A 15,134-nucleotide genomic window follows, 5' to 3' on the forward strand; every position below is an offset into this window, starting at 1 on the left:
AAATATATTAAATTTCATATATATATATATATAAAATTCCCTTTCAGAAGCAAATGCCCCCAGGTGGGTTGTGACCTCCTCCAGCTGCTTGCCCTTGTGACAGCCAGCTCTAACACATCCCTCTCCTCCCCACTGAGCACCAGCAGCAAGCCAAAGCTTTGATAAATGCAACACTCCAGCCTAGCCTTCCTGGTCCTGGGGCTTGCCAGAGGCATCGGAAATAATTTGGTTTCAGCCCCGAACACAGGCACCCTCATGAAGGATGGTTATAAGGGCCCTTTGCAGCCCATTTGCCCCAATAGAGTGGGCAGCAGCATCATAGGTCTTATCATGCATCCAGCTCTGATCAAATCCTCCTGCCAGACCCTGTATAAGACCCTATTTACAGTAACCCCCTGGATATCTGCTGTCCCAGGGGCTTCTGCATTACCTGCAGGCTTTGCCACTCAGGTATCACCCTGTTGACACAAAGGCAACTCAGGAAGAAGCATAGATCCTGGATGAGACCCCACCAGCAGCCCTCCAGCTGCCTGCGAGCAGCTCATCTTGGGGCTTGACCGAGGGCCAGGTTTTAATCAGCTTGACGCCCCATTAGTTCCAGATAACGCAAGTTAGGGCTGGTCAGCGATGGAAATACCACGAGGCAGTCAGATGCCAAGGAAACATCCAAGCCCGCGCTCTCCGCTCCCCTCACAGCCAGCCGAGGCAGTCAGTCTCCATCTCTCGATGGCCAGCTATTCCCCGCGGGAAAACCGGGGGCGGGCGGCGGGAGCCGGTGTTTGGCAAGCTCAGGAACATCACCTGCTAGAAAGGCGCAAGTGCTTTGCTCTGCTCCTGGCTGTTGCTTTGCCTTCCAAATTGTGCCAAACCCTCTCCAGCTGGGGAGAGGAGTTCCTCCACGGCCATGACCTGGCCCTGCCAGCATGTTCAAGTGCAAAAAGTTGCTCTCAAAACCTCAAGGGACCAATGCAAATCCCAGTGCAAACCGTTCTCTAGACCATCAATCATTAACCCATTTTTCCTGAGGGAGCTTTCCCTGCCTAAAGCCATTTAACTGGGGCTGCAGTAGCACTGCTCATTAGTCAAGATGATGTTTAAGATCAGAAACGTGCTTTGCAAAGCTCCCCAGGAAAAACATTGCTCCACTCGGCAGAGCCTATGTTGCTGGGCAAACCATGGTCAACCCAGGAAAAAAACTGGCAGTGCAATCCTGAACTTTCCTCTCCTCAAGCACCATGGGGGATTTCCATGTCAGCTGGGCATTTTTCCCACACTTTCCATAAACCTTATCTAGAACATAAGTCATGTTCAAATCAAGGGCTGAGATATCAGCTTCTCTCCTTGCTCTCCAAAGTCTTCCTGCAGATACCACCCAATATCAGCCAACAAAGATATGCTCCAGCCCAAGCATTTTTTCCAGCTAAGAGAGACATTTTACCAGCCAAACCAGCTCCTCCACCAAAGGAGTTGGGTATTTTTAGCAATGGGGACATTCAAAGAGGCTCTGTGCATTTGTTGGTAAAGGTATGGGCAATGGTGGCTGCTGTAACTCAATCCCACTGCCTCCTGCCAGCCCACCTTGAGAGCTTTGCTTTTGTGAGACCCGATACAATAAAGTTGGGGGCATCTCAGGCCAGCTTTCTCCCCATCTCAAGTGTCTCCTTCTCCAGGGACACACATGGATCATGGCCACTGGTTTGCCTCCTGGGCAAACAGGTTGGTTCAACATGCACAGGCTGGTGTCACGTCCTTCCAGCCTCACCCAGACTTCTTGGAGATGCTTCTTGGGGTGACCCTTACCTGATATTTATCTGGGTCAGCCCCTCCAGCCTGAGCAACAAAGAGCCCGGAGCCATCTTCCAGCTCCATCTCATCTGGGGAGCGCTCGAAGCGGACCCGCTCGTGCTCCTCGCAGTCCAGGTAGAGAACAACTTCGTCCTCCTCCACGCTGATGGCAAAGCGCGTCCACTGGTTGAGCAAGGTGGGCACGGTGAAGGTGGCTGCTGCATATGAGCTTGGTGAGCCTGGCTCTGTGTAGTAGAAGATGATCTGCTGCTTGCCTGCCCGCAGCTCTGAGAGCTTGATGCCCACATAGATAATGCTCTGTGAGGAGTCCGTGACAGCAAAGAGCACACCGGCCCGGGGCGTAGTAGGCTGGATGTGGAACAGGAGGGAAAAGTCCCGGTAGAAAGGGCTCGGCAGGTGGTACCGGGCCACCTGGCCTGTGTTGGCATTGGGGCCGAAGACATAGCCTGGGTTGTTGTCGGGGCCATAAATTTTGAGGATCTCCTCTGGCGGGGGATCTCCGATCAGCTCCAGGAGGCTGACCTCAGTGCTCAGGTTCTCTGCAAGAGAAAGGGAAAGGGGATGGTCACAACCAGCCTGGTGAGGATGGTCAACCTCAGCAAGATGCCTTGCAGGGACACCACTGTCCATGCCTCCCCCAAACAGCACTTTTCAGCAGCTCCCTCTGCTCGCCCTCCCCAGGGTCTGGAATTTTCCTTCAGACTGCAGGTTGGCCAAGGCAGCAACGCTCCTTGAGTTGCTCCCACCGCACAGCTGGGATCCAGTTCACAAAATACCACCCATTCCCTGTTACTGACCCTCTGACCGTGGCCAGGACATCCCCAAGATGCGATAAAACCAAAGGGATCTTGCCCATGGTAGCAACATGCCCGTGCAGGCAGCAGGGGATGTTGCTGGAGTACTGGGATGCCGAACAATCACAGAGCCGCAAGGAAGTGTGTTGCATCCGCGGTCACGGTGATCCCCCATTTCATCCTAGGACAAGCTAATGGGGTCACCCCGGCTGGGAATAAATCAGAGCCATTCCCTTGCAACACCCTGGGAATGGGGCTCGAGCCAGCACACCCCGTCAGCTTCCCAGATGATCTCGCCTCCGTTCCCAACTCCTTTTTCTCAAGGCATTTGGGGAAGTTCTGCTCAGGACAGTCTCTCCTACCCAACACAGCTGAACATCTGGCTGGGGCGAGCCGGCCCTCTGTACGCCAGCTCCTGTTGTTTTGGCAGCAGGCACATCCTCATCGCCCACACACCGGGCGCGCTGGATTCCTCCTCTGCTATGTCAACTGCTCGGGGCGGGTGCCAACTCAATGGGATTGAGCATGCCTGGTGCTATTTAACTCCGTGTTTCCCAGGAGCAAGGAAAGCAAATCACCTTGGCTCCAAAACAGCTGAGGCCTCTGCACTGGAACGGATGCTTGGTGCCAATTTCTACCCCATTCCAAGTCAGAAGCAAGAGTTGAGACAATTCGATGTCCCCAACTCGATCCCTGGTGTTTCACATGAGCAATGGGGGGTTATCAGAGGTGTGTGATCCATGGAGGACCAGCCAGGAACCTCCACCCTGCTCTGGAGCAAGACATTGTCCTCCAGAGCTATTAAAAAAAAAAATGGGAAAAAAAAGGAAGAAGAAAGAAGAAAAAATCAGCCCAGCCTTGCCCAGCCTGGAAGGAAAACACATCTCTTGGGATGGTGGGAGGAGATGAAAACCTGGGTGCCTCTTCCAAAGACTGGAGGTACCTGTGCATGCAGAGCATCCCCAGCCTCCCCCCACGGCTGAGCTTCAATGCCAGCACCAGTCCCGTGACAGGGACCCAGGCACTGGGGATGTTAGAAATGCCACTGATTAGAGGTGGGGGGCAAGTTTTCTCTCTGTCAGACCCCAGACCCACTGATCCTCTCCTGAGCCTGCTGCTCTGAAACTACTCTGTGCCCACCCTGCTCCACAAGCCCCCAGCCCCTCACAAGCTTGGCACTCCAAAACTGAGCACCTGAGGGAGGAAACCTCCCTCCTGGTCTTACACCAGCCATAACCCCCCCTTCATCTGCTCTGCACCAGGGTTGAGCTTCCCCATAGTGCATCCCCAGCCTACTTGGAGGGGAAGAACTCAGTCTCTGCCTTGCCAGCCACGAGAACCTCTGGATCCTGGAGCCCAGTATCCTTTTGAGCCCAGCATCTTTTCGTGCCCAAATGTGCACAGCCCTAAACCAAACATAATGGGGTGAATGAGTGAGCAGGGCTCGCTCGGACTTGCAATGAGCCCCAGTCTGGCACCCACCCGTGAGGCACCCCATATGAGCATGGCACCCCACAAGCCTGCTCCCACTGTCCCATCCCCAGCTGCACCATCCCCAGCCCTGCCAGCCGCCCTGGAGCAGGTGGCTTCGGACCAGAAACACCAGGACGCAGGGATGGAGCTTATCTTGGGCTGGAGGAAGCCAAATTCACAGCAGCCTTAAGGGAAGAGGAAACCAGAGCTTCCTCCCGGGGGTCCACACGGGTGTGAGAGCTGGTGCTGCAATTTCTGCAACCAGACAAGCCATTGTCTGCCCCTGGGGCTCAGGATGACGAGGACAGGCTGAAAGAGGCTTTTGTTAGCAACACCAACCACACTCTTTGGTGTTTCAGCCTGTTCTGGGATCCTCCCTCCTCTCCAAACACGCCACTCGCCCCCGAGCCCGGGGTGGGAGCTGGGTGCTGCCGCTTCCCAAAGCAAATGGGGACACGTCTTTACCCTGCGCAACACGCAAAGCAGGCAGAGGCCAGGGCTACGAGGCTGGATGGGGCCTGGGGAGTCCCTGGGGAGCAGGAGGGGTAAGGGGAGACCCCTTCAAATGGCTGCTCCCCTGCAAAAGCCCCTTACCAACCCCAAACCTTTCAGGCTGTGCCTGCTTTTTCCAAAGGGCACCCAGAACACAAATATCACACACACCCCTCCCTGTGGCAAACCGGCAGCACCCACTGTGGAGCATGGAGAGCCAGAGATGGCTGACACTGCAGCGGTTTTGGGATGAGTGCTGGCACAGGATGGCTGCGGGGATGCCTCTGGCCAGAGTGACCCAGCCACTTGTTCCTGTTGCCATTGGAAAGGCCCCAGAGATGCTCCAAGCCACCTTCCCGCTCTGCCATGACCTTCCTGACTGGCCTGACCCGGGGCTGCCATCATGGCCCTGTGTATCCCATTCCAGCTAGGATGTGGGGGACCCCCAGCATGCAGCAGCTTTTCAAGTCACTCCATGGGGTGCACCACAGTGCCCATGTCCCCCACCCATTCCCGACACTGCCCATCTGGGAGTGTGCGCCTCCCTCCAAGCATCCCCATGATCCCGCCACACACCCCCGGGGTCCACCAGCAAACAGAGCTGCTTTCACACTGAGGGGACCATGTGTGTGACCCTTGTCTGCTGCCCCCCCACTAAATTGCCCCTCTGACGACAGCCAGTGTCTCGCTGCTGCTGGTCGGCAGCCCCAGTCCATCACCCGAGGGTGCGAGGGGCCGGCGTGGGAACACAGCTTCATTCAGAGAGCTTGGCATGGGGAGCAGCAAGCACCCGCTCCTGCTTTCATCCCAAACTCTGTTCTTGCTCTTACACCCCCACGTGCATTTCTCCAAGCATCAGTCTCCCTGCAGCTCTCTTCCTTTCACTCCCCCTGCCAAAGAAGCACATCTCAGTCCCCAGCTGACATACAGAAGGGTCACAACCATCTAATGACGAAGCCAGAGGCAAAGTAACCTCTCCTGCCTGCCAAGCAGGGGGGGATCAAACATTAGCCATTGGGTAAATCATTAACCCTAAGACAAAGGGCCTCTCTAGGAGAGGGGAGCATGTGGGCATGGTCGTGGGTCACCTTGAAGCCTCCACACTGCCATGGCCCCAGATGCAGCTGCGGTTGGGTGGCTGTGGGGTCCTTGTCCTTCTGTCCCCACGGGGAGCTGCCAGCTTTGCAAATGCCCCGCTCCCAGGATGGACACCCCAAAGCCCTTTCCTGTGCACTGTAGCACCTGCAAACTGGCCCTGAATGCCAGCACGATGAACTCGGTGACTATCTCTTGTCCTGGCCACCAGGAAGTTTTCTTTTAACCTGGCCACCATGTTTCACATTTTGAGGAGGGGATGGTGATGCTCAGCCTTGAAGAGGGAGTCAAAACCTGCTGGCAGTCCCTGTTTGAAGAAGCCAAGGCTGGATGGAAAGCGATTTTGGACTCAGCAGCCTCCCATGGGGACAAGGCAGAAGTGCCCCTCAGCACCTAAAAACCTGGGGGAGTCTGGGGAGGGAAGACACACAGAAACACAGGGACATTCACCCAGCCACATTACCTGCAGAAGCATTAATAAAGACACAAGAATACCCTTCGTCCTCCTCAGGGAGAGCATCACAAGGCAGAGGCAGGCGTCCGCCAGCCAAGTGCATCCAACACAGGTCTCTGACGGCCTCGCAGAAGCCCTGGCACGGCGGGGGGGTTACAGGGACCAAGGCGCTACACCCAGGGAGCAGGAGCAAGCAGACAAACCACTTCACGTAGCGATGGCACTGCGATTCAAGCAGCCCCTCCCACTCATGCAAAGCTGCCCGAATTTCCGCCTCATTGCCGTGGCGGAGGTAATTCGGTAATCTGAAATGGTTGGTGCCCAGAATGCTGCAGAAGGGCAGGTGGGTTGGGACGGGCAGGCAACGGCCGGCTGGCGGCAGCAGTCCAGGTAAGGATACGAGCTCTGTGCTGCTACTACTGTAGAGTCGTGTAGCAGCGGTTAGTAAATCAAACTCAAGAGGACCGGAGGTATTGACAAGAGGAGGATCCACACTGTTAGCTGCCCTCCCGTTAGGCAAAGGAGGGCTCCGGCTCCCATTCATGCCAGCCAGCACCAGCCCCCAGTGGCCAGTGCCGAGCGGTGAGGCGGGCGATGCTCCGTGGTGGTGTCGGGGCAGTTGCACCGTGGGGTCCCGGGGTGGCACCGCCTGCTTACGGTTAGTGTCACCTGGTGAGAAAGGAAAAGGGGCACTACCTGGCCGAAGACCCGCTGGTCTCTGCAAGGACACCTGTGTCCCTGTTGCTGCGGGGGTCCCTGTCCCCAGGAGCTGCTGATCCTCGGTGTTCCCCATCCCCAGGACCTGTGGGTCCTTGGTGGTCCCTGTCCCCAGGAGCTGCAGGTCCTTGGTGGAGCTTCTGGCCGCACCCTGGCCATGGGCAGGTGACGTGCTGTGGGGAGGAGCGATGCTTGGCCGTGCTGTGCTCTCCACCAGCCCCGTGGCATTCCTGTCCCACTGCTTGGTGTTTTCAGACACAGTCCCCTCGCCGGCAGGTGCTGCTGTGCTGGGATCCATCTCCTGGCGCTGTGGGGTGGTGATGTCCCCCACCACCTGGACACCCCATGTCCCTGGGGACGTGCTGGGGGTGGGAGCAGTGGCAAGAGGCTCCGGCGGTGCGGTTCCCACACCGGGTGCTGCTGGGCTTCCCGTGGTGTTTGTGCTGCCCCAAATCCAGTCCAGGAGCTGAGTATCGGAGGAGGAGAAGCAGCAAGCCAGGAGGAGCAGAAACTCCAAGCGAGGCGGAGCCGGGGCCATTAGGAAGGAAAAATGAGCCTTGTTGCTTCAGAGAGTAAAACGGAGAGGCCGGAGGAAGGAAAGCAGGAAAGAGGCAGGAGTTTTGCCCAGATCAGACTCCCGGAGCACTCACATCGCACTCTCTTCCCTGTCTCCGGCACACACGACCCTTCAAACCGGAGTGGAGTGGGAGGAGTGGCCGCGCTGCCGGCCCTGCCAAACCCTCCGCTCTCGAGCGCCAGCCTCCCTGCACCCGGCACGGCCCCCTGGGGACCCTGCCACCCTGCTGGGGACCCACCTGAGCCCCCCAAAACCTCTGGGAGCTGAGCCAGCCCTCTGACAAACCCTGTTCCCTGTCCCAGCTGCTGCTGCCAGCATTTTAACTCCTTACTGCCCAGAAAACCCTAAATCCTCTCTCCTTGCTTGGTGGCTCTGGTTAAATTGCCAGCACTGGGAGCCGTACATGGGGGTCGTGCATGGATACGATTGCCACAGATGCCTATCTTTGGTGGGACACAGAGGTGTCCTCCCCTACAGGTCTCAGGAAAGGTTATAACCTCTGAGCAAAACTGAATGAGGAAGAAAAAAAATCCCAGAAAACATTTCCAAGATTTCCACTGGCCGGAAACACAACAAGTCCCAAAAGTCAAGTGCTTTAGAGCAGCTTTCCCAGCTTAGTTACAGGGCCAGGACCCCCCAGACGCTGTTGCAAGAAAGACGGTGAGGGGAGCATTTGTGATCCTCCCACCACCACCACAAGCATCACATACCAGCAATGTGTGTAAGCCAGGAGGTCTGAGCAATCGTAACCTCAAGTACTTGAGTTTTACTGAAGCCTGGGACGAAAATCTCCCCTGAGCAGCACTGGCACTCTCCCATGCCCCAAAAATTTCAGTCACTCTATGCCCCAGCTTAAAAAAATCACCCAAAATCCACTTATTTAGCCCATTTCCCAACCTCAAAGGTGCCCAGCTCTGGAGATGACGAGCCCTCATCCCCGGGGACCACCAAGTCCCTAGCCCCCTGCTGGGATGCAGCACACCTGTGGACCACACCACCACACTGCCCTTGCCATGACACGGGGCAAGTCAACTTTGTGGCTCAAAACGTGTCCCCAAGAAGGGACGTTGATGGGTAGATGACAATTTTGGCTCCCCCTTGCCAGGATGCTGCGTGGCCAGGAAAGCCACTGTCTGTGGTAATGTGGTCCTGCAATGTGGAATGGGAAGGGATGCAACTCTCCTCATGCTCCAGTTTAAAAACATTCAGGAAAAACACTGAAACAAATGCTCAGATGTCTATTTTGCTTTACACAACATTTCCCACACTACTTTTTAAGTGAAATGGGTGAGTTTTTCCCTTAAAACAGCAGCTGGCACAGCAAGGATGCTATTGCTAACAGGCTTGCCCCACAACTGATGCTGTTATAGGAGCATATTGTGGAACAGCCCACGACAAATCGAACGCAGGACGTGTTTTTGTCCATATGTCAGAGTTTCCATATGCTTCCCTCGAAGTTCTTGTGCTGCAATCAACCTGATGAAAGGAGCCAGCCTGACAACCCGCCCCAGCGTGTTCGGACGGGACCCTGCTGTGCCTGGCTCTGCTCCCCTGGGGAGAGGGTGCGGCGCCCCAGTGACCCTCCCTGTGTCCTCAGCACGTCTGAGAGGAACGCTGGTGGCTGCTGCTCTTCTCCCAGCGGTGGGGAGGACAGATGGAAAAGCTCAGTGTTCCCATGGCCTCTCCCTCAAACTGGGTGGGAGATAAGTGGGGTGGGTGCCAGCCTGCAGTGGGGTGCAATCCAAGACCCCTGGAGCCATGCAGCATCCCCAAGGCAGCTCCCAGAGCCAGGGGGAAGGATCACGAGCCCCGATGAGCCTCCTTGTCTCAGTCAGGAGGTTTTCAGGAGTGGCACCATGCTAGGGTATCCCAAGTGTGTACAGACACAATGCCCAGCCAGAAAAAATACCATTTCTCCCTTTTGCTGGGATTAGGCAGCTCATGAGAGCAGAGCAAAGCAGCAATCCCCAAGGACCTCCCTGCGTGCAGGGCTGCCGCCGCCAGCCCTCATTAAATCAATGATCTTCATTTCACTGCACACCTCTGCGGTGGCAGCTCCCAGGGAAGGTGTTAGGGCTGGGGCATCTCAAAATAAGGGACCCGGCACTTCCAACATAAGCGCTTGGAGGGTGTCCCAGTGGCACAGGTGGCACTAGAGTATCCCAATCCAGAGTGCCCAGCTCTGCCACCAACCAAGTGGCAAGGCAGGGACAGGGAACATACCAGATGGTGACATATTTTGGAGAAATATTTCCCCAAAGAGAAGCCACAGCAGCTGGCTTGCTGGCAGAGCAGGGGAAACTCCTTGTTTTACTGTCCTCTAGGCTAAAGGCTCCAAAAAGCACTTTGCATGCTCCAGTGAATGCTGCCGGAAGCTCATATTGACTTTTTACTTCTTTAAAAGCAAAATTGGACCATTGACCTCGTCCTAATTCCCTCTTGAACAGGCTGGCTGTGTCTTCCCACTGCTGTCCAGCATCTGCTGGTCCCACTGGAAAAGGGGGATGAGGCTGCCCTGTTCACTGTGAACAGTGAGTCCTGTCTCAGAAGAAGAGAGAGGCAGGAAAAGAGAGGAGGGAAAATGGGGGGAGGGGGAGAGGAGGAAAAGGAGCAGAGAAAAAAGAGAGAAAAAAAAAGAGGGGGGGAAAAAAGAGAGGGAGGGGGAAGGGGTGGGGAGAGAGAAAGGAGAGAGAAAGGAGAGAGCGTGAGAAAGGGACAGAGGAAAAGAGAAAAAAGAAAAGACAAAAAAGAGAAAATAGAAGAGAGGGAAGAGAGAGAGGAGAGAGAGAGGAAGAGAGGGAAGAAAAAAGAGGGGAAAAAAGTGAAAAAAAGAGGAAAGAGAGGGGAAAAAAAGGAAAAGAGAGGGAAAAAGGAAAACAAAAAAAAAGAGGAAAAGAGAGAGGAAAAAAGATTAAAAGAGGAAATAAAAAAAAAGCCTGTCACCCAGGTTTCAGACCTGCAGCATCCCATCGGTGGTTAAAGAATAATGCTGTTCTGCAGGCATCAAAGTGGGGCCTAGCAAGCAGATTTCAAGCAACTGGGCCATGTGTGTCCCTGTGCCATGGGAGCAGCCCACGCTGGTGGCCGGAGACAGCAAACCTGGCCATGAACGTGCCAGGCCTTTGCAGCGTGCTTCGCGTCCCCACTCCCGCTTCCTGAGCTCCCGCGGTGGCAGCTCCGCATCGCCGTCCCCGCTGCGTTCTGAGAGGGGACAGGGACCCTGTCCAAGCCCAGCTCGGCAAACCCCCTCGACAGTCCAAGGCCAAACCCTCAGCAAGAGCCGACCAGGCGGAGACGGATGGACAGACGGCAGAGGGAGCCTCAGGCCAAGCAGAGCGCGGAGACGTCCTCAGGAGACTCATTTTGCTGCACCCACCCCAGTTACACCAGCGATCCTTCCTATCCCAGTCACCCCGGCCACAAGCTGAGGTCACCGAGGTCTGGGCAGGGAGCGGCAGCAGTTTTTGTGGGATGCAGCCGGACAGAGTGCAGGCAGGCAGATGCCATCTCCCATCACCTGCAGCTTCCATCTTCCCCCTGCTCACATCTCAAGGGAAGGTCTCCACAAGCCAGTGCAGAACCCCGGGTATGAAATGTCCTAGGTGAGAAGACTTGAGCCAAAAAAAATTAAGGACAGCTGCAGAAAGTGCTTTAATGCCAACATTGGATTCTGCTGATGAGAGATTGAGCCACAGAGGGAAAGACAGGGAGGGACAGAGCTCACAGCATCCCCATGGCACAGCTCCCAAGGACCCTCCCTTAGCAATCAGTAGTTAAATTAACAAATTTAATTTGTTTAATTAACAACTTCACCTATTACCAGGCTATTCTTATCCATTTTCTGTTTGCTGAGTCCAGCTCCGACTTCCCCCAGCCCACAGGCAGGATGGCTGCAAATCACTTGGCCACCGCTAAAAATGTCCCCAGTTCCTTCGGAGCAGCCATGCCAACCTACACACAGGGTTGTGTTGCGGGGTACTCCATGAAATGGCCTCCTGGGACAAGCAGGATGTCTGGGGTCGGCCCTGGGATGCAAACACGCCGCAGCCCCACAACCTTTCCAGAGCCCACCGGCACTTCAGCTGCTTGCCTAAAGCTTGCTGGTTACCACCAGTGATGGCAACATTGCCATAGGGTGCTTGAGAAAGCATCCACCTCCAAAGGGCACAAAACAGCAGCAGAGCAGGCGCTTGAGACCACCGCTGATGCCCCATCTGTACATCTCCCCTTCCATGGATACTGCTGGGTAGGAAAGGAAACTTTGACACCAGCACAGCCAAAATGCTGGAGGCAGGAGCACTCATGCACCGAGCAGAAAAATTCAGTGACTGTCAGCGGCAGATGGTATCTATAAATCCTACTGATGTTTGGGATTTTAATCCGGTCTTCATCTGAAAGCCCAAACAACAGTTAAAAGGCCCTCATCAAGACGCATGCCGAGGATATTGCCACATCCCAAGCCACTGACCTCCCATGTGGAGACAGCCCTGCAGGGACAGGAGGTGAGACCCAGTCTCCAGACGGGTGCCTAGCCAGGGAGACAGGAAGGCAGGGGCTGCAGATGAGGATGGGGATTAGGATGGGGATAAGGATGCAGGGGGGCTGAGCTGGCGTGAGCGACAGCACCCATCAATGGCTCCAAACACCACACCAGTGATGCAGGTGCCAGTTTGCCAGGACCTGCCTCCGGGCCAGCATTTCCCTCGCCTCTGGCTACACAACACCATCGAGCCCCTGGGACTGCAGCGTTCCTAAACATTTACGCATGGAGAGCCAGAAACATCCTCTCAGCAAATTCCTCGATAAGATAAACCATGAAAATATCACGACTGCCTTGGGGAGCCATCAAGTAACCCCAGGGGGAAGAAGAGTGGCTGCGCCCAGACCCCCACCATTACCTGCATCCTCCTCCTGCTCCTGAACTGAGTGGAGATGGAGACACCCACTGCTCTGGGGTATCCATCCTACTCATCTAAGGAGTATTTTTAATTTGTCATCCCTCATAGGAAATTATGTGGGCAACAGCAGCAGGCAAAGCACAAAGCAAACAGCCTTCCTTCCAAGTGTGGCTAAAAATACCCACGGGGGTCGAGCCCCTGCGGAACAACGCGCCAAGAAGCCAGTCTCACCGAAGGCATCTTGAGTTTCCCTTGTAACTCGTTACCCTCCGGCAAAGACCATGAGCCTCAAGCTGGAGAAGGGACAGTCAAGACATGCTCGTGTCTCCCTTTTTCCCATCCATATGGGCAGAAGAACAAGGCAGCGCCTGGTTTATCTGTCAGCCAGGGCAGGGAATTTGGGGCTGCAATGACTTTGGCCACCCCATGAGGTGGCCTGGCTGCTGCAGGGGAGGGATGGTGGAGAGGAGCTGTCAACCTCTGGGCACAGCCAAACCCAAGGGAGGTCTTTAAAAATGCAAGGAGGTCTTTAAAATGCGAAGTGAGCTTGGTGTGACCTGTAGCCTCTAGCCCCATCACCAGTTCCCCCCGCCCTGCCTCGACGGGGGCCACCAGCTCTGCTTCCCATCACTTGTCTCCCTCCACGGCCGACCAACAGCCTGGAGATAAGGCAAGGGGAGGCAAGGGAAGGAATGCGACCCCCTCGCTCACCCTCCGCTGCATTAATAAATCACCTTGCAGACTAATTGGTCCTTGGAGGGGGAAGACTCACCCCCCTCCTCACACCCTCCCAAGGTCGCAGCTCAGCCTGGGAGCCACGCTCCTGGGAAGCCCCAGATTTCAATTGCGTTCCTGGCATTCCTGCCCCAGCACGCAGCCAAGGGGGCTCCGCCAGGGCCCACAGCCACCTGGGAAGGCACGGGGGTCTATCCCAGTTATCAGAGAGGGGGGTCAGTTCCCATCTCTGGAAGCGACTGAGCAGGTCCGTGGCTGGGGAGCGCATCCCTATTCCCAGGTGCCTATTTATAGCTAGAAATACAGGGAGACCAATGCACCCAGCATCCCAGCTCATAGATGTTATCCCAGCTGTGCCACAGGATGGATGCTGTGCTGCGGGATGAGGTGAGATCAGGGCTGGGATGGGGGGGTTATGAGCCGACTCAATGCCATTGCAATCTGCTCATTTTCACAAAGCAAAGCTGAGGAGGACAAGGTACCCGGGTGGGGTATGCTTCCCCAGAGCTCAAATGAAGTCTTCCAGCATCATGCAGTAGAGAAGCCAATGAAGCCCAAAACGTTAGGACACAATTCCCATGAACATATTCCCAGCCATGGAGAGGGCTGGGTAACAAGAGGGACTTGGAAAAGACCTGTGGGACAACATGCCCACCCCTCAGCTGTGCTTGTGTGCTGCACCATGCCAGGATGTTAAGCCACCAATATCAAGGAGCACTGTCAGAGAGTAACCTTGCATGAGCTTTGAAGGCTGCACAACAAATGCTGGAAGATGCCCATTCCCAGCTGTTTTTCAGGACTTGAGCGCAGCGAAAAATACCAACACAGCTAAAATAAACCCAAATTCACCATACAAAACACAGAAGATCTGTCAAACGAAGTAGTACCTGAAGCTACGATGGAGTGGTACAGCATCCATCCTGCATCTGCCGCAAGCCAGGGATGCCGGGTGCCCGCTGGTCCTTGCTGCTGCAAGAGGAAACTGCCACAGCTTGTGGATGCTTTACAGAGCCTCTCCGCAGCTATACAGCAAGAGAAACTCACCCAGCAGTTCATTAACCTCATCCGCAGTCCGACTTGCGGCAAACAAAATCCAAGCTCACCAGGTTGCTGCCAGGCCAAGTGGCGAGAAACACTATTTTGCTAGGGAATGGAAAGGAAAATAGGGATCCAGAAGGGCGGGTTGTTTTTTTTTTGGACTTCAGCTGCAATCTTCTGCTCATCCAACCAGCCTTAATCTTGTCAGCGCTGCCCCCCCTGCAGTGTAGGGGACTTTGTTTAGCTTGGAGCCTCCTGAAGCCCCCGGCTGTGCTTGTAATAAGACTCCGTGTCTGCTCCATGGTCCTTCCACCTCTCTGCACTCCTCAGACAATAGTTCGCCTGTGCTGCTGACTTTGGCATCATTTCCCTGCTCTTTCCAAAGTTTCCTCTGCACCAGGCAGCTGAGCTTGGCCATCCTGCTTTGGCATCACATCGTATCCCATCACATCCCATCCCATCCCATCCCAGGGCTGTCTGCTGGGCACCGTGTTTCTGTGGACAGACCTTACCATAGCTTTCGGTCCCCCAAGATGGGGGGATACAAGGGGGTGTACCCTTTTGGGGATAGATGCTGGGGTCAAAGCTATTTAATGCCTTTGTTAGCAGCTTGGATGAGGGGCCACTTAAACAGGGAAAGTGTTGTCTGGTCCTTGAACCTACCTGGCTGCACACATCCCAATGCTAAATAAAAAATGAATCAGTTGAAGGCCATGAAATTAAGTTGAGCGATGACAAGCTGATGTCAGCCAAGGCTGAATTCCTCTCTCCCTACCAGGACAACAGTCTATGTCTCCACTGGCATGGAAATTATTTAAGCAGCAAAATGTAGATCTTTGAGAGAGTCCAAGCACCACTGGAGACGGACATTAAAGGGGTCAAACAGGTCAATGTTGTTGGTGGCTACTTTGCTGCTCCATGCAAGTGAAGAGAAGCTTCTTTACCTTCCTTCAGCACTGGGGAAACCACCCAAGACATGGATGAGGCCAGAAAACACATCTTCCCTCTCCAACAACAACCGAACACGCCAGGCGAGAGATCTACTAGTCCTCAGC

General features: G+C 55.1%; 1 protein-coding gene across 2 annotated transcripts in view; it reads right to left on the reverse strand.

Annotated features, from left to right (window-relative positions):
- The window catches only part of COL18A1 (collagen type XVIII alpha 1 chain), a 41,745-nt gene that overhangs the window by 12,020 nt on the left and 14,591 nt on the right, over nt 1-15,134 (reverse strand). The window contains exons 1-2 of one of the 2 annotated variants that reach the window (XM_074594772.1): nt 6,124-7,493; nt 1,801-2,345 (exon numbers count right to left, since the gene is read on the reverse strand). In XM_074594772.1, coding sequence (XP_074450873.1) covers nt 1,801-2,345; nt 6,124-7,369 — 1,791 coding nt within the window. In that variant the 5' untranslated portion in view covers nt 7,370-7,493. Of the gene's footprint in view, nt 1-1,800; nt 2,346-6,123; nt 7,494-15,134 lie in introns of those variants that run through there. The other variant, XM_074594774.1, reaches the window with a different exon arrangement.

Source organism: Larus michahellis, chromosome 7 (genome assembly GCF_964199755.1).
Source record: "Larus michahellis chromosome 7, bLarMic1.1, whole genome shotgun sequence".
NCBI classification, from domain to species: Eukaryota; Metazoa; Chordata; class Aves; order Charadriiformes; family Laridae; genus Larus; species Larus michahellis.